At 35.3% G+C, this 26,206-nt stretch overlaps 2 protein-coding genes and 1 non-coding gene across 5 annotated transcripts in view; all 3 read right to left on the bottom strand.

Annotated features, from left to right (window-relative positions):
- Positions 1–2,321: 2,321 nt before the first annotated feature.
- The window catches only part of LOC136272955 (uncharacterized), a 36,039-nt gene continuing 12,154 nt past the window's right edge, over positions 2,322–26,206 (bottom strand). Inside the window, exons 4-7 of one of the 3 annotated variants that reach the window (XR_010711035.1) lie at positions 25,691–26,206; positions 25,134–25,209; positions 24,595–24,665; positions 19,979–21,441 (exon numbers count right to left, since the gene is read on the bottom strand). The exon at positions 25,691–26,206 is cut by the window's right edge and continues 1,195 nt beyond it. Coding sequence is in view for 2 of the 3 variants with exons in the window: in XM_066076292.1 (XP_065932364.1) it covers positions 3,488–3,563; positions 7,394–7,475; positions 25,691–26,206 (674 nt within the window). In the remaining variant the exon portion in view is untranslated. Of the gene's footprint in view, positions 3,564–7,393; positions 7,476–19,978; positions 21,442–24,594; positions 24,666–24,860; positions 24,939–25,133; positions 25,210–25,690 lie in introns of those variants that run through there. The other 2 variants (XM_066076293.1, XM_066076292.1) reach the window with 2 other exon arrangements.
- On the bottom strand, positions 7,665–13,665 carry LOC136269774 (talin-2-like). The gene is made up of 11 exons (XM_066076367.1): positions 13,552–13,665; positions 13,254–13,384; positions 12,727–12,855; positions 12,370–12,483; positions 10,534–10,695; positions 10,245–10,385; positions 9,791–9,972; positions 9,289–9,421; positions 8,890–8,991; positions 8,536–8,706; positions 7,665–7,747 (listed from the first exon to the last, which is right to left on the bottom strand). Exons 2-10 carry the CDS (start codon positions 13,323–13,325, stop codon positions 8,548–8,550), a joined length of 1,194 nt encoding a protein of 397 aa, XP_065932439.1. The 5' UTR covers positions 13,326–13,384; positions 13,552–13,665; the 3' UTR covers positions 7,665–7,747; positions 8,536–8,547.
- On the bottom strand, positions 15,917–15,991 carry Trnay-aua (transfer RNA tyrosine (anticodon AUA)). Its single transcript has one exon. It is a non-coding gene; the product is annotated as a tRNA-Tyr (tRNA).

Genomic DNA, 26,206 nt, shown 5'->3' with positions numbered 1-26,206 from the left:
GGGAATTGCTCCTTAGCATGTTAATGAATTCAAACAAATGTAAACACACCTGTGGTATTACCTAGGTCTGCTTTCTGCTTTTCTAAATTACTATTTCCGCGCACATGCGCAAATCCACCTCAAAAGTACACAAAGCAGTGTAGTCAGTTACGTGTAAATTTTAAGGTGTAGTCAATTGACGGTATTCACAAACCTTTGTTTGTGATGTGTGTTATGGTATATGTGTTAAAACGCGTGATTTTGCGTAATGGTATATGTGATAAAGTGTGTGGTTGTGTGTAATGGTATATGTGTTAAAGTGCAGGAGTGTGTGTAATAATATATGTGTTAGAATGTGTGATTGTGTGTAACGGTATATGCGTCAACGTGTGTGATTGTGTGTAACCACAGGCACCTGAATTTTTATTAATCAGTCGCTTAATAATTCATATATCGAAAAATTCTACCCCTACTATATAGAAGTATTTATATACAGTAGGGGTAGAATTTTCCGATATATGACTTAGCGACTGATTAATAAAATTTCAGGTACTTGTGGTGTAACGGTATGAATGTGTTAAAGTGTTTGATTTTGTGTAACGGTATATGTGTTTAAGTGTGTGATTTTGTGTACCGGTACATGTGTTAAAGTGTTTGATTGCGTGTAACGGTATATGTGTTAAAGTGTTTGATTTTGTGTAACGGTACATGTGTTAAAGTGTTTGATTTTGTGTAACACTATACGTGTTAAAGTGTGTGATTTTGTGTACCGGTACATGTGTTAAAGTGTTAAATTGTTTGATTTTGTGTAACGGTATATGTGTTAAAATGTTTGATTTTGTGTAACGGTATATGTGTTAAAGTGTTTGATTTTGTGTAACGGTATATGTGGTAAAGTGTTTGATTGCGTGTAAATGTATATGTGTTAAAGTGTGTGATTGTGTGTAAGGGTATAACTATGCGTTAAAGTGTGCGATTATGTGTAGCGTTATATGCGGTTAAATTGCGCAATTGCAGGGTAACAGTATAAACATAATAGTTCCTCATTCCGTTTAACATTATATGTGTTAATGAGCATGACTGGGAGGTGACATTATTCACGTAAAGTAAATAGAATTGCGGTAACAGTTCATCTATCAAAGTGTGTGATTGCCGGAAGAAGATATTAAGGTTTGTATTTTTTATAGTGAGGTTTATATAACAGATTTTATTGCACGCTCATGTAACACCTATCAACCAATCATGAGCTTAGGACAGATACGATATCAAAATTAGACAACATTGAGATGGTGACCATATAAAAAGAGCCCCGCTTAAATAATGGACAATAGGGTGGAAATAATTTCAGAGAATTTTGCTTTGACCTTGACCTATAACTTAACAAATTTCCACCTGTCATTGAACTTCTGTGTGTGTGCTCTTAAAAAGGGAGTTTTGTGTCATCTGATATGAATTTGACATTTGACCTACAAACATCATTCAAGGTCGCTGCAATTTCTTTGATCAAAGGCACTATGTATGTGATGTATTAGCAAGATTGGAATAAAGGGAGAGAAGATATGCTCTGGACAAGGATTTAACATATAATCCTGCTATGACCTTCACATTTGACCTTGAAAATTGGTTCAAGGTTACAATATACCCTTTACTCAAAGCTCTGTTTATAAGAAGTATCAGCCAAATAGGACTAAGTGGAAAATATATCTTCTCTGAAAAAAGAAATATTTGATGGCCTTATATGACCTTGACCCTTGACCTACAAACTTTATTCAAGGTCACTGCACACCCTTTGACCATAGACACTCTGTAAGTGAAGTATGAGACAGAATGGACCAAGGGGAGAGACAAGAATTTTATATATAATTCTGCTATGACCTTAACCTTAGACCTAGAAACATGGTTCAAGGTCAATACACACTCTTTACCCAAAGGAATTCTGTAGGTGAAGTATGACCCACATTGGACCAAGGGGAGAGAAGATATACTCCGTACCAGAGATCTTGGACAGACAGACTGATCACTATAGGGCGCTCGCAGAGCGGGGCCCTAATAAGTGTTTCTAATAATACTCAGATTTAAACCTATCAGTCATAATGAAATTCTTGACACAACTTTAAGTACTTGGATGGGAAATTCATTTTGTAATTCATTGTTGACTATTCTCTATTAACATCTAACTATAGTGAATACAAATGGAGATTGGTTTGTCAGTTAGGTTTTGTTCACCCCAATAAATAATTGCCTTGTTCTTGTATATAAAGTAACAGCATCATATTCTACTTTTTTGTACCAAGTATTACAGTAATGTCCTACTAAGAAGAAATTCAAAACTATAAAGAAATATCACATTTATTGAGTTCTCAGCTTGCTACAACTCACAAAAAATCATTTGTATATAAGTAGTATGTATTTCATGGTAAGCATAAATACAAAAAAAAAAATCAGTACATTTAAACTTGGTCACACTATTCCTCTAAAACTATTTACAAAAACATGAATTTTCTATCTACCTGATCAATATAACTCCGTTTTTATGAGGTAGAAATGTGCTTAATCCACCATTAGTGTACATATAGGTATATTTTTACAAAATTCATCATAAACCCCATACAAAGAGTTGCATCAGAGGATTAACAACATGGCCTACATATAAGCCTTACACCACTATTCCATGAAGTAATCTGTCATAACATTGTAAGTATTCAAGTCTTAGAGGATTTAAGACATGATTCAGCTGTACATTTTCAATATATTGACATACAAAATAAATCAACTACTTTAAAAAATGTTCATTGTTGCCATTCAAACAATAAAAAACAGCATTTAGGTCAAATTTCAATGCAGGATCCCCCTCCTCCCTTATCACAAATTACACTTATCATGGCATTTTGTAATAATATATTAAATGATACTCAATAAACTCTCCTACAAAAAAATGTCAGGGATCAACAACATAAAATACAGATATCTCTAGGAAACTTTAGTAGAAGGGAGATAACTTTCTTTGATTTTAAACAGAAGAATACAAATTAAAGTTACCCCCCTTTGAATGTGTTGTTCAATCAATTCCTTGTGTGCAAATACAAACTGAACAAAAAAATCATCACACATTCGTCACATTTCTAAGGGACATCTCTGTCCCAGCACCAAAGTACAGCAGAGATTTATAAGAGATCTCAGGAGCTTATTATGTAAAACACACATATAGTACAACTGTCAAATAGCAACTAATACTAAACAGAATTAATAAATGGCAAACTAATGCTAAATATAATTAATAAAAAGAATGAATAACAAATTAATGTTGATTTTATGACGCGTTATTTATGTTGAGTCCACATACACAGAAACAGATTCCATTGATTAACAAGTTATTTATGTTGAGTCCATGTACGGTACACAGAAACGGAGTCCATTGATGACGCGATATTTATGTTGAGTCCAGGTACACAGAACACAAAGTCCATTGATGTTGGGTAATTATTTGACTTCCGTACCTCTGTTGGAATTATGGGTAATCCGGGCAGGTTTTTCTACAGTCTCCCCTTGAACTGGCCTGAAGGCATTTTAAAAAAGCAGCTTGTCTGTAAAAAACAAAAATAATTAATTTTTAATTGTATTAAATGATTAATACCAAATACTTAAAGGAGAGAAAAAGTGAGCAAGCTCAAATACCCCACATTCTCCCATTACTTCACAATGATACACATCATGAATGGCAGAATATGCATTAAATACAAAATCAAAGGCCTGAAGGGCCATAATGGCTTACGGTTTTGATATGACTATATTTACATGGATCGAGTATGATTCCCTCTATTTCTTACGGAAACTTTAGTTTATTTATAGCTCTATAGAAAGTAACTAGCTACATGTAATTCGTAGATCTATAGAAACTACCAGGACCCATATCAACATGTCCCATTTGTTGATTGGTCGAACCTTAGTGACCGAAACAGACAGGATTGAAATCTAGACGCCTCTTTTATCAATTGGTTGAAACCACCATTGCTTTTAGGAAAATCATAGACTGCATAAAATAATAATGATGATGTCAGACTCAAACTCCAATTTGTTTCTTTCTTTTATCCAACGACTGAAGTACATTAACTGTAAATTCATTCAACTATATAGGACACAAAAACACTTAAAACCAACATGCTCTCAAATATCAGTATACCTTGTATTCCTACGCACTATGAACTTGCGCGAGAGTTGGTGCACGGTGCGCCGTAACAGCGCCACAGCCAGCGCGAAATCATTGCGCGTAAAAATAATATAACCAAATGATGAAATGTACTGCATGATATGTACTATAATTAATGAATTCTCTTGAAATCTACACCAACAAGTATTATTCCATTTTATTTGTATTTCATAAATGTATTAATATTTATTCATATTTTTCTGGGTTTTATCTACTTTTTTAAGAGGCTGACCTTCACAAGCTTTTATAGGAAATATAGATTCACAAGGCAGTTCATAAACACCTTATATTTTTTTGTTCCCTTTGTACAGAGATCAAATAAACTCTTTGGAGGGTGAGGGGGGGGGGGCAAGAAAAAGGCAGAACTATGCAATTACAGCAAACTTGTTTTGACACCAAATTTAATTAAAATTAATTACTGCACTATAACTTAGCAGTCAGTCTCTCTTCACAAGACATGTGTACACAGTCATTTTCAGAGGCATACTATACGATGTCTCTATGTTATAGTAATGTGACATCGCTTCCGTATATGACTTGCAATCAAGCTTAACTGTATACTGTTTTCTTATTTGAGTACATTTGGTCTCAAGTTTCCAATATTTTTACGACAAATAAACGGTTCAATCATAGCACAACCAAGGTAACTCCATCGAGGGAACATTGTGCTATTTTTAGATCTTGGAAAATCCCCAACATTCGATAATGAAGAAGGCACATTATATTAAAACAAGTAGTAATTGCCCCTCTATTTATGCATTTATTACCTATTTATAATCCCAGTTTCAATATATCTCAATCATAAGTTCAGTTCTTTAACCGTTAAACACTTTCCCCCTTGCTGAGATCGATGTCGATCGAAGTTAGCGACGCTCTCTGCTGCGGGTGCAAACGTTTTTATGAAGATTGAACGAAATAACGACAACTTTACATTTACTTATCACTGTTAGGATCTGAAATAATTGGGAAAAGATTTTTTGCTTATAATACATGTATGTATCCATAGCGGAAAGCATGACGGCACTGTGTGATGCATGGCGGGGGCCTATACCTCTATGCAAAAACGGTCTAGGGAAAACACAGCAGTTAATATTCATTCGCGTTAGATTTCGAGTTTATTTAAATAAAGTCAATTCATATTGGTTACAATAACATAAGTGATAATAACATATGGAAAATATAATCTTGCTTAAAGATATTTATTATGAACAACAAACAGTTAACTTTGCAACATTCGAATAGAACTATTTTTTGTCGCGCATGTTCAGATAACTGAACTCTTTGCCGTAAAGATTATCCGGCAACTTGATGGCCGTAAGCCATAAAAAGAGGCCCAATGGCCACATCACTCATCTGAAGAACATTAGATATGATAAAATCAGTTAATGAAGTTATAATACAAACTATCTGGACAATATTGTATAATACATGTAGACCCTGTACACATTAAAATCCACCCCCCCCCCTTCTAGGCAAATGATTTTTATAAGATTTTTAAAGATTTTTTCTCTTTATATTCTTATGTAAAAAATTGTCTCCTCCCACCCACATTGTGACCCCATCCTACCACAAGGGATCTTGATTTAAACAACCTTGAATTTACTCTACCTGAGGATGCTTTTACACAAGTTTCGGTTTTCCTGGCTGATGAGTTTCTGAGAAGATTTTAAAGATCTACTCTCTATAAATATATTCCTATGTAAAAAGTTGACCCCTACTGCGGCTCCACCCTACCCCTGGGGTTATGACTTTCACAACTTTCAATCTACACTACCTGAGGATGCTTCCATACAAGTTTCAGGTTTCCTGGCTGATTACTTTCTGAGAAGAAGATTTTGAAAGATCTATTCTATATATATATTCCTATGTAGAAATTTGACCCTCCCTCCCATTGTGGCCTCACCCTACCCCCAAGGTCATCACTACCTGAGGATGATTCCACACAAGTTTCAGGTTTCCTGGCTGATTAGTTTCTGAGAAGAAGATTTTGAAAGATCTACTATGTTCCTATGTAAAAATTTGACCCCCCTTGTGGCCCCACCCTACCCCCAGGGTTCATGATTTTCACAACTTTGAATCTACACTACCTGACGATGCTTTCACATAAGTTTCAGCTTCCCTAGCCAAATGGTTCTTGAGAAAAAAAAATTGAAAATTTCTCAGAAATGTTCAATAATTTCCAATTATCTCACCTTGGAAAGGGCATGTTTCTTAAATTTCACAAACTTGAATCCCCTTTCCCTAATGTTGTTTTCTGTCAAGTTTGGTTGAAATTGGCCAATGTAGTTCTGAAGAAGATGTTAAAAATGTGAAAAGTTTACAGACAGACGAACCAACAGTTGACAGACAAAATGTGATCAGAAAAACTCACTTGAGCTCTCAGCTAAGTTTAGCTAAAAATGATACTGGGCATTACTAGCAAAACGTCAGATCAAAACTTTCTACAATTATGCACATATCTAATCACTTGTCTAAAACAAAAACAACATACTAAATTCTAAAGGTTCAAAATTTCCAAGACAAAACATTGAAATTAAAATTTCCTAGAAACATGCAAATCAACACATTGTGCCCTAACTACCTACACAGTTTTACGAAATTCAATACAGCTGTTTGAGAAGAGTCACCCTTACAAAAAATTCATTGCTAAATTCAACATATGGCCAAAATTCAAGTTCAATGGGGCTAAAATTCCCAGAAAGATAAATGAATCGGAACTCCCCAATAATTAGCACATCTACACATTGTGTTCTAAATACCTTTCATAAAATTCTGTGCAGCTGTTTAATATGAGTTTTGCTTAAAAACCAGGACTGACAGACAGATAGGTTGAAATCATTATTCTCTAATAATTCCATTACATGGGGTATAATAATGGCACAATTAGCAAAACAAGATACATTTTCAAATTGATTAAGATCTGACATTTACAATTTTTAATGGTTCAGTTATTGATTAGATTTTCATGTGGATATTTGTTTTATAACATTCCACATTCAGAAAATAAAACTTGTATAACATGATGTTTCTCACTCAGCAACAGACAGCCATGTTTGGATGATCACAAAGTGTGAAATAAACAGGAGTCAGTATTACAGTCCATGTGAATTATACACAGCTCAATTTCAGCTGCAGATGTTGAACAAAGTGACAAACAACATGTGTGGTTTTGAGAGCAGACTAGATTTGTACAGAAACATTTACAACCTGTCAATATCCCAGCTATCTCCATTATACGGCTGGTGTTGAGCTGGACATGGCGTCCTCATCAGGACGGGTCTGTGTTCATCTACAACAAGTCATTAATTAGCTGTTAATTAATACATACAGAATATGTAACGATAGAGCTACATAGATCTACAAATTAAAACTTTAACCTGATTACTATGACACTTGCTTTGATTTTTGTCTAATTAATTAAATTAGGTCAATTCATATGTAACAAAACAACTGATTACAAATACATGCGTCAGTGAGTTTTACTTTTGCTTAGTTGATGACTTTTGTTGTGACGATGTGTTGTGTATCGGGTGTCTCCATCAGGACGGGGTCTGTGTTCATCTACAACAAGTCATTAATTAGCTGTTAATTAATTACATACAGTATATGTAATGATAGAGCTACATCTACAAATTAAAAATTTAACCTGATTACCATGACACTTGCTTTATCATTTGTCTAATTAATTAATTAAAATTAAGTCAATTAACATGTCACAAAATAACTGATTACAAATACATGTGTCACTCTATATATTTCATAATTAAATACAGCAACCTGCTATTTCTATTCACTAAATACAATGACATGTAACTGTACATTTAATTAATAAAATAATGTATCTAATTTCTGTATATTTTAGATAAACACTGACTCCCAATGACTGGTAGATACAGCTAACCCTGTAACAATGAGTTGTTTATATTGACAAACAATCACACAGATAAACAATCTGACTGTTATTGTAGTCTACAGAAGATCCGTGCACACACTTGTCTATTGTAAGGATTTGCTATGAAGTCCAGACTTAAACATGCCTCCTCTTTTTATCTTACGATACTCTAACCTCTCTATCTTATCTTTGGGTTGCCTCCCCCTCCTATCTTAAGGTACACTCTCCTTTTATAAGGTACACACTCCCCCTTTTATCTTTAAGCGCATTCCTCTTCTCTCTTACTGTACACCTACCTAGGGTTGCCTCCACCTTCTATCTTTGGTTCACTACCCCTTCTACCTTAAGGTACACTCCCCCTTCTGTCTTCAGGTACACTCCCCCTTCCATCTTAAGGTACACCCCCTCCCTTCAATCTTAAGGTGCACTTCCCCCTTCTATCTTAAGGTACACCTACCTTAGGGTTGCCTCACCCTTCCTTACAGGAGTACATGAACTGAAGTGCCGACTCGGCCACGGTCTTAGTCAAGTCCAGGATGTGGGTCTGTTGTTTGGAATTCTGGATCAGCAAGGCGGCACCTACAGCACCGTCCGAGAGTGGGCCGAAGTAGCTGGCCATCATTGTCACCTGTAGATACAGGTGGTGTCAAAATTTATTACCTACCTATGTGTACATTGTGCTAACAAAAGGCATGTAAAAAATGGCCATTATTATTTTGGATTATCATTCAAATTTCACAGAGAAGAAAATGAGCCATGTCATCTCACATAATAAGTATTAAATATCACAACCGATGCTCTGTATACTGACCCTGTGACCCAGATTCTCCGACTCTGCTTTAGCTGAGTCCTTGACCTTGGAACAAAGGTCATGGATTTCTCTTGCACTCCCAATCATCTGTTCTTGGAATCCCTATAATACCATTCAACAATAATAATTAATGATTATTTATGAATATTGAAAATTGAGCATATTTTGATTACTTTAAAATCTTAATGAAGGGGGGGAAGGTGAACTATCAAATAAATCTGTTAAACTGTTGAAACAAGGGAGGGGGTGATACCTTAAAAATCTAGACATGAAAGGGAAGATTTGAAAACTTAAATATCTAGATATTGGGAATGAGGGGTTGATAATTTACAAATCTGGACACATGGAGACATATTGGTGGATGGGGAAAAGGTGGTTTTGGGTGGAATAAGTACTGACCCTGAGGGATTTCTCGGTCCGTTGCTGTAGACTCTGACTGATGGCAGCCAGTGAGGCCTGGTCCAGGTCGCGGATGGAACGGTTCAGTTTGTCGATCGACTCGTCACACTCACGCTGACCCGGCGCACAGTCCCTGAAATATACAGATGTATATAGTCAAACAGGTCCTGATGTTTTACAGGATATATGTTCAGTTTAAGATTTTTACATTCCTTGAAAGTATACACTCAAATACTATAATATGTGTCAAGAAATAATGGATGTAAAGTGGAATGGACCTCAAACAAATTAAAATCCAGGTACACAGAAATACAGTAAAATACAATAATATACATGTCCGAAAATTTAAAATCACTTTTAGGAATGAACCAGGCTATTGAAGAGCTAACACTTTTGTAAATCTAGAAATGCTGACCAACGTTAGGAGCTGGCATTATAATAAAGACTTGCACTATACACTTACTTGATGAAGGAAAGACTTACTGATGGTGGACAAACTTACTTGATGGAGGACACGAGTCGTTTGATGGCCTCGGACACACTCTTGGAGTGGTTGGAGTACAGTTGGTAAATGGGCGGGTCCTTGGGATTGACAGCCAGCTGTTTGGCGGCCGTCACCATGTGACACGCTCCATCGATCATCGCCTTACCTGCCGACACAATGGGCTCTTGGGCCTTCCTTGCCTACATATATATACAGATAAGTCATCTGTGTGTCTTGTCCCAGAAAATTAGGAATAACTGCATAAAACTTTCTTGAATTATGAAACCCCACCATGAACATATTCAAGTACATTTCTAATATGGGGTTTTACAGGACAACAGAATCCTGTTAGTTGGGTGCTTTAACTTGCTAACTGTCTGCTTTATGTAGCTAGCTTAGTAGCTATCTGCTATATATCACTAGCTGTCTTACTACCTGTATTTATCGATAGCTTTTCATTTACTGTAATTACCTCTGGGCTGATCTTGGCTGGCATGCTGGCAAACTCGGGAGAGGAGGCAAATGTGGTGAGTTCATCCACTGCATCTGTCAGTGGTTTGGCGGCCTCCGCACATCGCTGGCGGTTCTCCTCTGTGAAATCCTGGTCCAGCACCTGAATAATGATGTCAGTAATATCATTTAAATCTTTGGGAAGCTTACGGTACAAAACCCATAAGAAATTTCATACAATTTAACCAAACACAAATTATAACAAATAGAAATGTACACTTAAGATCTTGACATTTGACCTTGACACTCACCTTGATGGCCTTGACCAGGTTGGCTGTGCTGTTGGCAACGTCCTTGGCACTCTGTACAAAGTGTCGCTTAGCGACAGGATTGGAGGTCTTGCTGGAGGCCAGGCGACAGGCGTTACACAGGGCCGACGTGTGCTTAGCAACCACTGTTGCTGCTGACAACACCTACAAGGGGAGAAAACTCTAAATCATCTCTAAACAAAACACATCCTGGTGACAAGGTTAGAAATAATTACAAGTTAATCAAAGCAAAGTCATTACAAGTTCACTCTGTGTATGAAGTAAAATTGTTAGTTAAAATATTAATTCTTAATACAAAACTGATTTTAGACCTTGGCAAAGGTATGAAAAGTAGATAATCTCCTCCATTCATCAAAGTACTTTTTCACTTAGTACACAAGATGTTGCTTGTATATATATGATACATAGCCTGATACCCTACAAACTTCTAACATAGAGATATACACACATATATCTGTTTTTCCCGATACACAGCGGTTCATGTTATTTCTCTGATATTTCCTTGCTGGCATTGACATATCTGTTAACCTTTCAAAGATGCTATGTGGGAGAATCTCCCCCTTACCTACTTGGCTAAGGGGGAGATTTTGCGTAAACGACGTTTTTTCACGTGAAATGCAAATACCCGGTATATATTAAAAATACTGTTAGATACCTTATTTATCATTGTAATTAATGCATTTGCAATCATTTTAAATTTTATTATTTCTATGACTACCAGTGTGCAATTACAACTTGTGTTGCTGTACATGTTCAGCAATCTGATTAAAATAAGATCTTTGATCCGCTCTGACAAATTCGATGTCGCTACACAAAGATCGATCTTTGTGTAGCGACATCGAATTTGTCAGAGCGGATCAAAGATCTTATTTTAATCAGATTGCATGTTCAGAAAACTATTATTTTGTTTGCATGGTACAATACAAGAAGCCAATATAGTGCCACTTTTTATATTAAGTCATCTTATTGTTCAGTATTGAACCATCACTGCATGCTGACATTTATGGTAAACACAGAAAATTTATTTTGCCTATTTTGAATTTGCAGTGAAACCCAGTTAAGAAAATACCAGAAAATAATATTCATTAAAATTATTTTTTGCCTTATATATATAGGATAGATTTTTAATTCACAAAACAACATGTATTTCTCCAGTATCATTTAAAAATGATCTCTGTTGTAATGTCTATAGCATCCCTGTAATTCATAGTACCGGTACTATAAACTTGAAAAACTCTTGTGAAATTCTTTTACACTTTTTCTTCGAGCTTCACTTCATCTATGAAGTACAATCTCAAGAGGAAAATGATTAAGTAGGTTTCTACGCTGTAGCTTGTATAAACCTGTTCCAAACTCACTTTGATTTTTACCGACCGTGCTGGCCAGACAGAATTAGTCACGACTCACTGCACGTGGCTTGGGTGCTTTACCTGTGCACCTGTTAAGTGACACCACTGGCTGTTATTGTTTTCTTTGGTGTTACAGAGTAAAATCAAGATGTTAAAAGTTTTCAGCCGGAAACATGATGTGCCTATTGCAGGATTTGATCCAGTGACCTGTAGCTGACTGGCCATAAACTAGGACCCAGATATGTATTAAGTGTTTCCACCTTCGTGCAAGTTAAGTTGTGATGAAATAACAATGAATCCATACCTGGCACAGTCGAGTCAATTACAGCAGGATTTAAACCAAGAACCCTTAGCTTACTGGCCAATCTACTATACCTCCCATAGCTAAGTGTTTCCACCATTATGTTAATTGAATTGGGACTTCTTTTATTGATAAGAATTATGGAATGATGTCCCCATCACTGCTTACCTGGCACTGTTGAGTCAGTTGATGTTCCGAGGTTTTGTTAGTGTTGGATTTGTTAGCGTTCTTTGAGGCGTTAATCAGCTGTGTGGTGGCTGAGGCGGTGCGACGCGCGGCGTTCTACAAAACATAGATATAATCTCTTAAAGACCAATTACATGATAAAGTACGATTGTTATATATCCGTTTTGCAATCCAATTAAATATCAAAGTATGGTTGTAACCATAATACACCTAAATGACTCATGTAAAGTCTCATCACAAAACATGATTGTAATATCAAGCCATCATGTCGTATATCATTTACTGCAATTAAATTACAGGTTCTAGAGATAATTAAACGACACTTAATGAGTCTCTGACCTCTAGCCTCCTGATGAGTTTCTTTTTGAGGGCGTTGCTGGCGGCGATATTTGTGGCAGCCCGGAGATCCTCTGAAGCGCCTCTTAGTCTCTTCTGCTGCTCTGAGTCGTTCGGACTCGACGCACAGCCTTGTAATATTAGAATATAACACTTTACTGAAATTGATTGAACAGATATAGCTGTTCACTGTAATACACAACTCTGTAACAAATATAACATTTGACTTTACAAATGTTAAACATGATATAGCTGTCCCCTGTAATATACAACTCTGTAACAAATATAACATTTGACTTTACAAATGTTAAACATGATATAGCTGTTCACTGTAATATACAACTCTGTAACAAATATAACATTGACTTTACAAATGTTAAACATGATATTGCATTCTACAGTTTCAGCTGCTTTATCTTTACCATCATATGCTCTGCGACCTACAAATGTCTACATAACCAGAAACACAGTATACTAGTATACTATTACACTTTCCATCTCATTGTTCAATGCACACAACTTTTCCTTACCTTGGCAGCGTCCACCATGTTCGCGGTAGCATCAGCGAGTTGTCTGGCGGCGGCCAGGAGCCGCTTCTGCATGTCCGAGTCAGAGTGGCCCTCGGCTTCTCCCCTGATGGCCCCAACCAATGAAGAGGTCGCTTGAAAACAACAGATATCAAGGTCAAAAATTATATCATAAACAAGTAAATATATTGAAACAGTCAACAGTCTTAAATTTCTGAGCCATGTAGGTGCTAACCCAATCTAGCATTGACTTTTATAGAATTGAACTTATGAAAGATGTGTGAGATATTTGTGAGCTTACCTGAGCTAGCTGCCTGGCCTGTCTCACCATCTCATGGGCGTCGCCCACACTACTGAACAGTCTGTCCGTCACAGTCAGGATCATGTCCACTGCATCCTCGTGGGACTCTCCAGCCTGTCAATCAAAAACATACATTTACTACCTCACTGCACAGAAGAGTTCATGATCTCAGTATCATAACAATATCGAATCATTGTACCGTCATTATAACCAAAACTTCAATGTCATACCTTTCTTCATTTAATATTGTGTAACAGGAGAGAGAGAGAGAGAGAGAGAGAGAGAGAGAGAGAGAGAGAGAGAGAGAGAGAGAGAGAGAGAGAGAGAGAATAAAAAGCTTAAGAAAAAGAAAACAGTGACAATCCCACTTACAGCGGTGGGACCTGCCACCTTCTTGATGTGCTGTAGCAGGTTGTTAAGAGCCTGAGTAACCGCGGTGGCTGCGGCGGCTAGGGCGGCCAGAAGCTTGTCGTCGCGGCAGGACTGCTGGGCCGCCTCCACGATTCCCTCAACAGAGTGAGCCACATCCTTTGCGGCGTCTATCAGCTGTTCCTGACAGGCCGAGCCACCACTTACAACATAAAAACTTTTGAGTCGGCGGGATTTCTCTGAGTCGGTCGGGCGAGGGGAAACAAACCATATTTTTATTTTGGCCTGATGGTCGGAGCCACCACCTACAACATACATAGTGATACAATATAAAACGGTGTTAGTACCAACAAGCAGATATTGATGTTTTCCTATGAGGTTATCATTCCAACCAATAGGACTTCTTGTAACAAATGGATTAATTCAACCAATAGGACTTCTTGTAACAAATGGATTAATTCAACCAATAGGACTTCTTGTAACAAATGGATTAATTCAACCAATAGGACTTCTTGTAACAAATGAATTAATTCAACCAATAGGACTTCTTGTAACAAATGGATAAATTCAACCAATAGGACTTCTTGTAACAAATGGATTAATTCAACCAATAGGACTTCTTGTAACAAATGGATTAATTCAACCAATAGGACTTCTTGTAACAAATGAATTAATTCAACCAATAGGACTTCTTGTAACAAATGGATAAATTCAACCAATAGGACTTATTGTAACAAATGGATTAATTCAACCAATAGGACTTATTGTAACAAATGGATTAATTCAACCAATAGGACTTATTGTAACAAATGGATTAATTCAACCAGTAGGACTTATTGTAACAAATGTATTAATTCAACCAATAGTAGCCACCACCTACACCTCAATGAAAGACAGTATTTGCACTTAACACACAGGATCAATAAAAATCCAAGGTCCCAACAAATAGAATGATTTCCATCCTACTGGATCAATCCTACCCAATAGGATCAATCTCAGCCTTTATGATCAATCTCAGTCTGTAGGATCTATCTCAGCCTTTATGATCAATCTCAGTCTATAGGATCAATCTCAGCCCAATAGGACCAATCTCAGCCTATAGGATCATTCTCAGCCTATAGAATCTATCCCACCCAATTTGATCAATCCCAACTGAAGGGATCGGCCGCATTCTTTTGGGTAATTCTAACATATAAGATCATTTCGAGAAGATTTTGTCAAGCAAAGGGACCTCATGAATCAGTCCCAAAAAGTCAGATCCAAACAAATGGGTTAGTCCAACCAATAAGTATCAATCATAAAGAATTCAATAGTCCAACCAATTAGTATTAATCATAAAGAATTCAATAGTCCAACCAATAAATATCAATCATAAAGAATTCAATAGTCCAACCAATTAGTATTAATCATAAAGAATTCAATAGTCCAACCAATAAGTATCAATCATAGAGAATTCAATAGTCCAACCAATAAGTATCAATCATAGAGAATTCAATAGTCCAACCAATAAGTATCAATCATAGAGAATTCAATAGTCCAACCAATAAGTATCAATCATAAAGAATTCAATAGTCCAACCAATAAGTATCAATCATAAAGAGTTCAAATGAAAAAAATTATAGTATCTACTTTATATTACAATATTTATAGTTTGATTGCAGCACTAATTTTCAACTCCTATATTCAATCTTTAAAACAAATTTCATAGAAATTAAATTCAAACTAACAGCAAACTAAGGTTTTTCAAATAAAATTGTGTTACCAGTCAGCATAGCACTCTACCGGTCGCTAAAGGGTTAACCCGCTAGCCAGAGCTAGTAGGAATGCCATATACTTGACTCTACCACATTGTCCCCCTCCAAGGAAAGAGGCGTCCCGACTCTCCTGGAGTGCCAATGCCTGTGGGCCAAAGTTCTGGAAACAATCTCTCTCACCCGCCAGAGAATACCCAGGTCCCAACATGGGCGTCAAATGTAACGGGATGGGAGAAATAATGACGGACCAGACCGGGATTCGAACCTGGGCCCCCTGAATCTATAGTCAGGTGCTCTACCAACTGAGCTATCTGGCGTCGGTATTCGAACCAGTCTGACCGTCACATAATGCCCCAACGTTGGCGCCAAATGTAACAGAGACACTTATTGCCTCTGCTGGGCTTTAAACCCAGGTCCTCTGGCACGCAAGTCCAGCACTCTATCGATCGAGCTAAAGGGTTAACCCGCTAGCCAGAGCTAGTAGGAATGCCATATACCTGACTCTACCACAAGTCGTAGTACATAAAATTTGTAAAAATTGTGTTATTTTAACGATATATTAAAGAGTAGTCAACTAACTGACTTGAAAATTAACAGGGTTTGTCCTTTTACCATGCCAAATAAGTGTACGAAGTTTGATAAGTATCCCTGCAAGAGTTTTCTTTTCAATTTGTTTCCAATCTGAACACACGCACAGCAGCGATGCTATATCCCCTTCGCACAAAAGTTACGCGAGGGGATAATAACAAACATTCAAACACACATTAAGCTATTAACTCTATTAACTCACCGTAACGTTTTTCTGTCACGCTACTTTCGCTCTGGGTGATTGATAACTCTTACTAAAAAATTTCGATTGATAACTCGTATACAAAGTTGATTATGACATTGATTTAATGAAATAATAATTTGTAATAGTATTAATGGTTTGGAAAGGCACATGCATTTTTTATTTGTTATTTTACAGAAGTGTGCAATCTATGATAAACATTTTTAGTTTTGAACGAATTTTGTCATAATGTATGCCCCCTTCCTTTACAATGGTTACCTGTACATATAGCAGATTGTATGTATAATTCTATGTTACCTGTACGTAAAGCAGATTGTATGTATAATTCTACGTTACCTGTACATATAGCAGATTGTATGTATAATTCTAGGTTACCTGTACGTATAGCAGGTTGTATATATAATTCTAACTTACCTGTACCTGTGGAAGCTGGGAGAGGGCTACTACTCCATAGGATCTCCGTAATGGTGCAAGTGCGGGAGTGATTCACTCCCGCAACGATTTCGTCTCAAATCGTTAATAAATGACAATAACATTTGCATTTCTTACCTGAACTCGAACGTTGTAGATGTCTATGGCATAAATTAATCCAAAAATATCAAGTATAGTCCATATATCGGTTATTTTTCGTGTATGTCAACAACGAAAGTTGAATTTGTCCGCCATGTTTACTGACCTTGACCGGTTTTATTTTGGGACAGCCAATGAGAAGTCAGGAGCGGATCTTGAACTGAATATAGGTTTAAACATAATTAACGCGGTAAATATGAATTTTCCATTATATACAATTTCCTTAAATGATGTTTTAGTGATATAACGAGGTAAGATCGATTATTTTCACTGACATTCACATTATCAAGCCCATCAAAACTCCAAGTGTACACAGGCAAAAGTGGCTCACATGAATCTCATATGAAATTCGCATGAAGTTCATGTGAATTCTTCGCATGAGAAAGAGACGAAAAGTAACACGCATGAATTTCATGCAAAAACTTCATGCGATTTTGACATAATTTTCATGCGAATATCATATGATTAAAATTTCGCACAATATTCATGCGAAAACTATACCTCATGTTTCATGCGTAAAACATGCGAATATCATGCAAATATCATGCAATTTTCATGCAAAATACTATGCAGCTTAATTTAATAATCTTGAAATCTTTATCTCTCTTTATCTAAATTTGAGAATATAAGCTGTTATATTTTGAAAAGAAAACTGAAGTCCTAATTAATTTGCTTCATACAGAATTAACGTTAACAGAAAACAATGACAGTAATCTTTTTAGGAAAATCTTCTTTATTTAGATGAGAACAAAATTCAAATTTCTTCTTCCACTTCTTGAAAAGGCTTGTTAGTTCATCAATCTACAAGAAAATATACATAATGCAGTGTTCATGAAATGTTCCTATTGCTGAATGGCATACCGGTATCTATTTTGAATGTGAATTATTAATATTGGAAGACAAAAAACAAAATTCATTGATATATGACATGCAGTTGGTAACATGATATATGCTCGTTAAAGCAGATTTGATCAAATACAACAAATTTCTGTTTTCTACGTGACTCAATGTTAAACTTTGAACCGCAACTGAAGCCCCAGTTTAGGTCTGAGGGTCATGATTTTTATAATTTAGAATCTTCACTATATAAGCAAGCTTTTGTGTGAATTTTGTCATTTTAGGTGCAGTTGTTCTTGAGAAGAAGATTTTAAAGACAGGCACGTAGCATCGTTTTTGAAAGTGGGGAGGCCAGACTCATCCAAAAAATCTTGACAAGCAAAAAATCAAAGGCCGGAACGGCCACAAAGGCGTCGAGCTGACATTTTCTTTTATATAGAATGATATCAATAATTTGAATTTCTGTACTAATATATATAGTCGTTTATCAAATAATATTAGAATAAAAAAGGAAATAAATTACGTTTTGTGCTGTTTCAAAAACAATAATCAGTATAGTTCGTTATAAAATAGGTAGTGATGAGTTTATAATACAATAACTCATCATGGTCACAAAAATCGAAGAAATTTCAAAGTTCAAACAAAATTATTATTTTCTTTCTGCTTTCAAAAGACTGCACATTTCACAGGCTCATAATTTGAATACATTAACAGTGTGTCCCTAATTATAATAATAAAACATACTTTTATTTATTTCAATTCCCGTTTGAAACAAGATCACCTATGCTATGGTTGTTTACAAACAAATCCACAACACGTGCTATCTAAAATGCTCGATCAAACCAACTGCATTATCTTGTTTATTAATTGCAACAAAATCTCTAGATAAGTTTATCGCTTATAATCATTTTGGAGACCATGCCCGATAACAAATACATTTACATATCAAATTTTATTTCTATCGGGCACAGTCTCCAATCAAAATGTAAGCGATAAACTTAAATAATATTTTAGTGAAGTTTACATTGCCCCTTATTGTATTCATCCGCCATTTCTTGATTAAGCAAATTTATACTAATGCAATGAGTTGTCAATAACCAGGGAGGCAAAGTTGGGTTTTTTGTACACAATTTAGTTGAATAAAAGGAATACAAATCTTGTAATACGTTTAATACTTCAAGGAACTTATTTTTTTCTGCGCATTAAAAAGGCGGTGCAGTGCATGAATTTTTGGACGATTGCCAATCCAGACGATCGCTAGAAGGCTGCCGAGCATTAGCTCGACGCCTTAAAAAAAGGGAAATTTTCAGTTTTCCAAAAATCTTCAAAATCCTAATCCGTAGGGGGTGGGGGGCTGGCGTACTATAAATTTCAATTTCACTCCTCATTTCCTTATATTCATATCAATTTTTTTCATACTCCCAAAAAAGTGGGGGAGCCAACTCCATCATAATTCCATTTTTTTAAAAAATTGTTCCTGCGAGAAAAAGTGTGTGGGGGGGGGGGGGGGGGGGGTCAGGCCCCCCCTGATACTATGTGCCTGAAAGACACACACCCTATACTCACTGTTTCTCAATTATCTCCCTTTGAAAAAGGGCTGCACCCTTCATTTTCATAATTTAAAATTCCCTTACCATAAGAATGCTTTTTATTAAGTTTGGTTAAATTTTGCCCAGTGGTTTTAGAGAAAAAGTCAAAAATGTAAAAAGTTTACAGACAGACGGACGGACGCCGGACAACAGGTGACCAGTAATGCTCCCTCAAACCTTTTGTTCAGGTGAGCTAAAAAAATAATACTGCTCAAGGATGAACCAACCTGCCAAATTAATAAATGGTTTAATTGACCCTGGGTACTTGGAAATCATTATTTCTAATTTATTGTCGAGTAATAAAAACATATCATTGTGAATACAAAAGGACATTGTTACACTCAACTTGACATGGTTCACCTCAATAAATAATGCTCTAGTTCTTGTACCTAAAGTTACAGTATTGTCTGAATACGTTGAACTGTTAACAATGGTGAAGTCTGTCTGATTAATCCGTGTCCTCATTTTGTACCATGTATTACAGTACTGCCTGACTATGAAAAAAGACAAACAATATAGACATGTCACTTTAAGTTTATTGACTTTTATCTACAGCTCGCTACATTTCCCCAAACATCATTTGTATACAAGTATTATGTTTTTCATGGTACGAGTAAACACAAAAAAATAAAAATAATACTACCGGTATATATACGTTATCAATGTATTTCATCACGTTCATTGTATGGGTAAACACAAAAAAAAAATAATCACGCTTAAACTTACGTACAATATTTCTCCAAAGAAAATGACATTAACATGAGTTGTCCTATCTATCTGGTCAACAGAGATACAGTGTGAGAAATGTGCTTACACACCATTAACAAACACATAGGATTAACAACATGCTAATTACAAATTCAGGTCATCATGACTTACTTTCACATTGATATATACATGAGTAAATGACTCCTGGTATGATTAATGGTACATCATTTCTAAAACACAAGTTTGTTTGTTTTTTTAAATAGACATGTTCTAAAATAGTTTCACCATAAACTACCATAATTCTAATTGGGTCATTGTGACCTACCTTTTGAGGACAACAAGCAATATATGATGCACCAATTGTTACACATGCACAGCTCAAACTTAATGAATTAAACTAACATCAACTATTAATATATTGAAATTAAAACTACATAACATTGTATAAAAAACCATCTTAAACTTATCAAATTCTTATCAAAAGCTTATCAGATCACTTCTTTCCAAATGATCACGATATATTGTAAAAATACATTAACTGATATTCAATCCTACCAATAAAACTGTCAGGGATAAACACCATCAAATTCATTTCTCATTCTCAAGGGGAATAACTCTTTTTTATCCTGACTGAAAAATACAAATTTTGAGTTATTCCCCTTTGAAAATAATGTTTAGTACACCATACAAGATTTGTTGTATAAAATCAAAATTAAAAAAAAAAATTAGTGACACATTGGCTACAATTCTGATGGACATCTCTGTTCTAGCACCGAATGATACCAGATATTTCAAAAGCTTAGATATGTAAAACATATTACATACTGACAAAATTTACACTTACATAAAATTGATAAAAAACGTATGATAACAAATTACAGTAGAGTTCACGTACACAAAAAAAAACAAAACCGATTCCATTGATGATGCCTTATTCATAAAGAGATAAGGTACACAGAGCACAGAGTCTATTGATGACGCATTTCACCTATACAGATACAAAGTCTATTGATGACGCGTTATTTTTGTGCAAATTTCACGTACACAGAACGCAGAGACCAGCAACAGTGTCCATTGATGACGCGTTATTTTTGTTCACCTACACAGATACAGAGTCCATTCATGAAACGTTGTTTATGTAGAGTTCACGCACAGAACACAAAGTCCGTTGATGATTGGTAATTAATTGGCTTCTGTAACTCCATTGGAATTATGGGTAATCCGGGCTGGTTTTCTTTTATCTCCCCCTGAAGGCGTTTAAAAAGCAGCTTGTCTGCAAGAAACAAAAATAATTAATTTATAATTGTATTAAATGATTAATACCAAATACTTGGACAAGAAGGAAAGAAAAAGTAAGCAAGCTCAAAATTTTGAAAAATTTGTTAAATGAATAGATTAAATCAAAATTTTGATAAAATTCATTCTTTACATGTAAGGTGGTATGGGACACCTTTATGTTGTGTCATATTATTTATCGAAATAAATAAATCATGTGTAATTTTATAAATTATAGTTTCTTTTCCATCATTGTTACCTTACAGCGCAGTGCAGTGGGTTAGAGCGCTCACTACGGACATGTAAGTCACGAGTTCCAGTCGGGTTTGAAAATTTATTACTTTTCCAAAATTTTCTAAGACATATTTTTTGGTTAAATATTGTGAAAGAAAATTCTAAACCAATAAAATTATTTCAGTAGTAATGTACTTTAATCCACATTATTATTGACAGATGTTCCATACCACCTTAGTTAAAGGGATGGGAGGTTGGTTTTGAATTTCTCTCAGGTTTGGATACATAAATCCTATAAGTTAATTTTCCCCTTTATTTATTTGACATAATGTTGCATTAAAGCGATTATATTTGCTTATATAGACCTATAATGAAATATGTAGTATTTATCATTCTAACACAATATTTAGGAAATTTTCTTCAACTAAGAAATTGAAGAGTACCCAAGGTGTTTGGGCCTTAGGACTTAGGAACGATAACTCTTACCTGAGGAACCTCATACCAAATACAATTTTTATTTTTTCTGGTCAATTTTTTCTTTGATACGTCGATCAATAGAAAAATTGTTATCTTCATTTCTTATCATTTAATAAAACATTTTCAAATAAAAAAATGTGATGTGTCATTGATCAAAAATGTAAATAATGTAAATGAAGCGGCGCGTATGAATACAAAACAACAACAGCAACAATATTCAAAATGGTTGCGCCTTCAGCTGATGCAGAGCTATTGAGCTGAATTTAATGGATTAAACACAAATAGTGAGTTATAATCTGAACCGACTGAATTGAAAACGAAAGAAAAATACATGCGATAGCTTGTGATATTATTCACTGATTTTCATTCAATCTTTTATGTCAAATTCATTTTATATAACATAACATCAAGCAGCTTTTTAAGATGATCTTTCAACAGAGTATGAAGATATGAAAATTTAAATTTTGGGGATATACTAAACAATTTGCAATAATAGAAATTTTAAATGTAATGAAACTGTTATATTTTTTCCCATGTGTCTGAGGAGATATCCATCATATGACAAAAAAATTAATTCAATTTGTAAATAGTTAACTTTTTAAAATTTATTTTATAAAAACACGAACAAACATTAAAAAATTCTTTTAAAATACCTATAGTATCACCATCATCATTTTAATAGTTGATTAGTATATGTTTTGTGGTCTTCTATTAAAAATTGGAATTAACTGTGGGTGTATAGCATGTATAGAGAAACCTTAAATACCAAAAAACAAAAGGCCCGTGGGCCACATAACTCACCTATGGAACATAAAGTTTGACAAAAATCAGCTTTAGTGGAGTTATAATACAAACTATCTGGACAATAGATTATAATACATGTAGATCCTGAATAAATAAAAATCCATTTTTTCACCTTGATATTATGTTAATTATGATTAGTTCCTTTTCTAAGAGGTTGATTTTATATTCATATCATATGTTGAGCAATGCAGTTCCCCAAAAGATCCTAAAAATTCTACTCTATAAATATACTCATATGTACAAATTCGACCCCCCCCCCCCAACTGTGGCCCCATCCTACCCCCCGGGGTCATGATTTTCACAAATTTGAATTTACACTTCCCGAGGATGCTTCCACAAAAGTTTCAGCTTTCCTGGCTGATTGCATTCTGAGAAGGTTTTTTAAAGATATGCTCTTTATATTCTTATGTAAAAGTTTGACCCCCCATTGTGGCCCCACCCTACCCCCGGGAGTCATGATTTTCATAACTTTGAATCTACACTATCTGAAGATGCTTTCACATAAGTTCCACCTATCCTGGCCTAATGGTTCTTGAGAAGAAGATTTTTGAAAAATTTCTAAAACATTTTCAATGACTCCTAATTATCTCCCTTTGAAAAGTGGCACGTTCCTTAATTTTCACAACTCTGAATCTTCTTTGCCTAAGGGTGCTTTGTGCCAAGTTTGGTTGAAATTGACCCAGTAGTTCTGGGGGAGATGTTGAAAATGTGAAAAGTTGACGGACAGAGGACAGACAAACAGACAGACAGACGACAGACAAATTGTGATCAGAAAGGCTCACTTGAGCTTTCAGCTCAGTTAGCTAAAAATAATACTGGGTATTACTAGCAAAACATCATCAGATCAAAACTTTCTACAATTATGCACATATCTAATCATTTGTCTTAAACAAAAACAACATACTATATATATTAAAATTCTAAAGGTTCAAAATTTCAAGACAAAACATTGAAATTAAAATTTCCTAGAAACATGCAAATTAACACATTGTGCCTTAACTACCTACAAAGTTTTATGAAATTCAATTCAGCTGTTTGAGAAGAGTCGCGCTTACAAAAAATTCATTGCTAAATTCAACATATGACCAATATTCTAAGTTCAATGGGGCTAAAATTCCCAGAAAGATAAATGAAACGGAACTCTCCAATAATTAGCACATCCACACATTGTGTCCTAAATACCTTAGAAGTTTCATAAAATTCTGTGCAGCTGTTGAATATAAGTTTTGCTCAAAATCCAGGACTGACTGAGATAGGTCGAAATCATTATTCTCTAACAATTCCATTACATGGGGTATAATAATGGCACAATTAGCAAAACAAGATACATTTTCAAATTGATAAAGATCTGAAATTTACAGTGTTTATTTGTTTAGTTTAATATTATAGACTTCATGTGGATATCTCTTTTATAATATTCCACATTCAGAAAATAAAACTTGTATAACATGATGTTTCTCACTCAGCAACAGACAGCCATGTTTGGATGATCACAAAGTGTGAAATAAACAGGAGTCAGTATTACAGTCCATGTGAATTATACACAGCTCAATTTCAGCTGCAGATGTTAAACAAAGTGACAAACAACATGTGTGGTTTTGAGAGCAGACTAGATTTGTACAGAAACATTTACAACCTGTCAATATCCCAGCTATCTCCATTATACGGCTTGTGTTGAGCTGGACATGGCGGCCTCACTGTGTATATCTACAACAAGGCATTAATTAGCTGTTAATTAATTAATTACATACATTATATGTAATGATAGAGCTACATCTACAAATTAAAACTTCAAACGGATTACCATGACACTTGGTCTATTATTTGTCTAATTAATTAAATTAGGTCAATTAACATGTAACAAAACAACTGATTACAAATACATGCGTCAGTGAGTTTTACCTTCGTTTAGTTGATGAGTTGGGTTGTGAGGATGTGTCGTGTATCGGGTGTCTCCATCAGGACGGGGTCTGTGTTCATCTACAACAAGTCATTAATTAGCTGTTAATTAATCCATTCCATACATTATATGTAATGATAGAGCTACATCTACAAATTAAAACTTCAAACGGATTACCATGACACTTGGTCTATTATTTGTCTAATTAATCAAATTAAGTCAATTAACATGTAACAAAACAACTGATTACAAATACATGAGTCAGTGAGTTTTACCTTCGTTTAGTTGATGAGTTGTTGTGACGAGGTGTCGTGTATCGGGTGTCCCCATCAGGACGGGGTGTGTGTTCATCTACAACAAGTCATTAATTAGCTGTTAATTAATTAATTACATACAGTATATGTAATGATAATGCTATATCTACAAATTAAAACTTTAACCTGATAACCATGACACTTGCTTTAATATTTATCTAAATAATTAAATTAAGTCAATTAACATGTCACAAAATAACTGATTACAAATACATGTGTCACTCTATATATTTTAATTAAATACAACAACCTTCTATTTCTATTCACTAAATACAAGGACATGTAACTGTACATTTAATTAATAAAATAATGATCTAATTTGTCTTTATTTTAGATAAACACTGAATCCCAATGACTGGTAGATACAGCTAACCCTGTAACAATGAGTTGTTTATATTGACAAACAATCACACAGATAAACATGTCTTACATGTATCTTATTGACTGATAATTAACACCGACTGTGTGTCTTAGTTATCTATATCTAATTAATGTGAATGATAATGACTCAGACTTACCTGTCAGAGCGTCCTGTCTGGTGATATACCTGTAGACACACACCTTGTTGTTGTCCCGTAATCCTGATCCGACCCAGAGACGGTGAGTGTTGACATCATAACTCAGGCTGCATGGATCACCCATCTCTTGTGGTTCTGTCAGTAGATGTGACAGGAACTGACCGTCCTTATTTATCATCTGTACTGTGTTGGTTCTATGATCACACACCAGGATGTGTGACAGCGCGTCAGTACAGATTCCCCATGGCTGTAGTTCTGATCCTGATGGATGTCCTGTGTAGGAGAAACGATGTCTTCCTCCACGCTCTGTCACCACTACAGTACCAGACTCAGAGGTATAGATAAAGTCAGACACCACGACATCCCCATTGTTGTTGTCTGTTATATAGCGAGGATCACTATACAGTCCCCGTCCTGTGTTGTGGTACTGTATGGTCTGTGTGAGTTGTCCACTCTGGTTGTACCGGGTTACCTTGCCTGTGTCTGTATCATAGTTACGCATCCCGACCAGTAGAT

This window comes from Magallana gigas, chromosome 1, assembly GCF_963853765.1.
Source record: "Magallana gigas chromosome 1, xbMagGiga1.1, whole genome shotgun sequence".
NCBI lineage: Eukaryota > Metazoa > Mollusca > Bivalvia > Ostreida > Ostreidae > Magallana > Magallana gigas.
The sequence above is the reverse complement of the archived record's forward strand: the minus strand, read 5'-3'. Positions and strand labels throughout refer to the sequence as shown.

Coding starts and splice junctions, on each gene's coding strand:
- LOC136269774 (XM_066076367.1), bottom strand. CDS start 13,325: ATGCAGAAGCGGCTCCTGGCCGCCGCCAGACAACTCGCTGATGCTACC. Junction 9,973..10,244: donor CAGCCAAGATCAGCCCAGAG/GTAATTACAGTA, acceptor ATATATATGTAG/GCAAGGAAGGCCCAAGAGCC. Junction 8,992..9,288: donor GGACCGAGAAATCCCTCAGG/GTCAGTACTTAT, acceptor ATGGTATTATAG/GGATTCCAAGAACAGATGAT.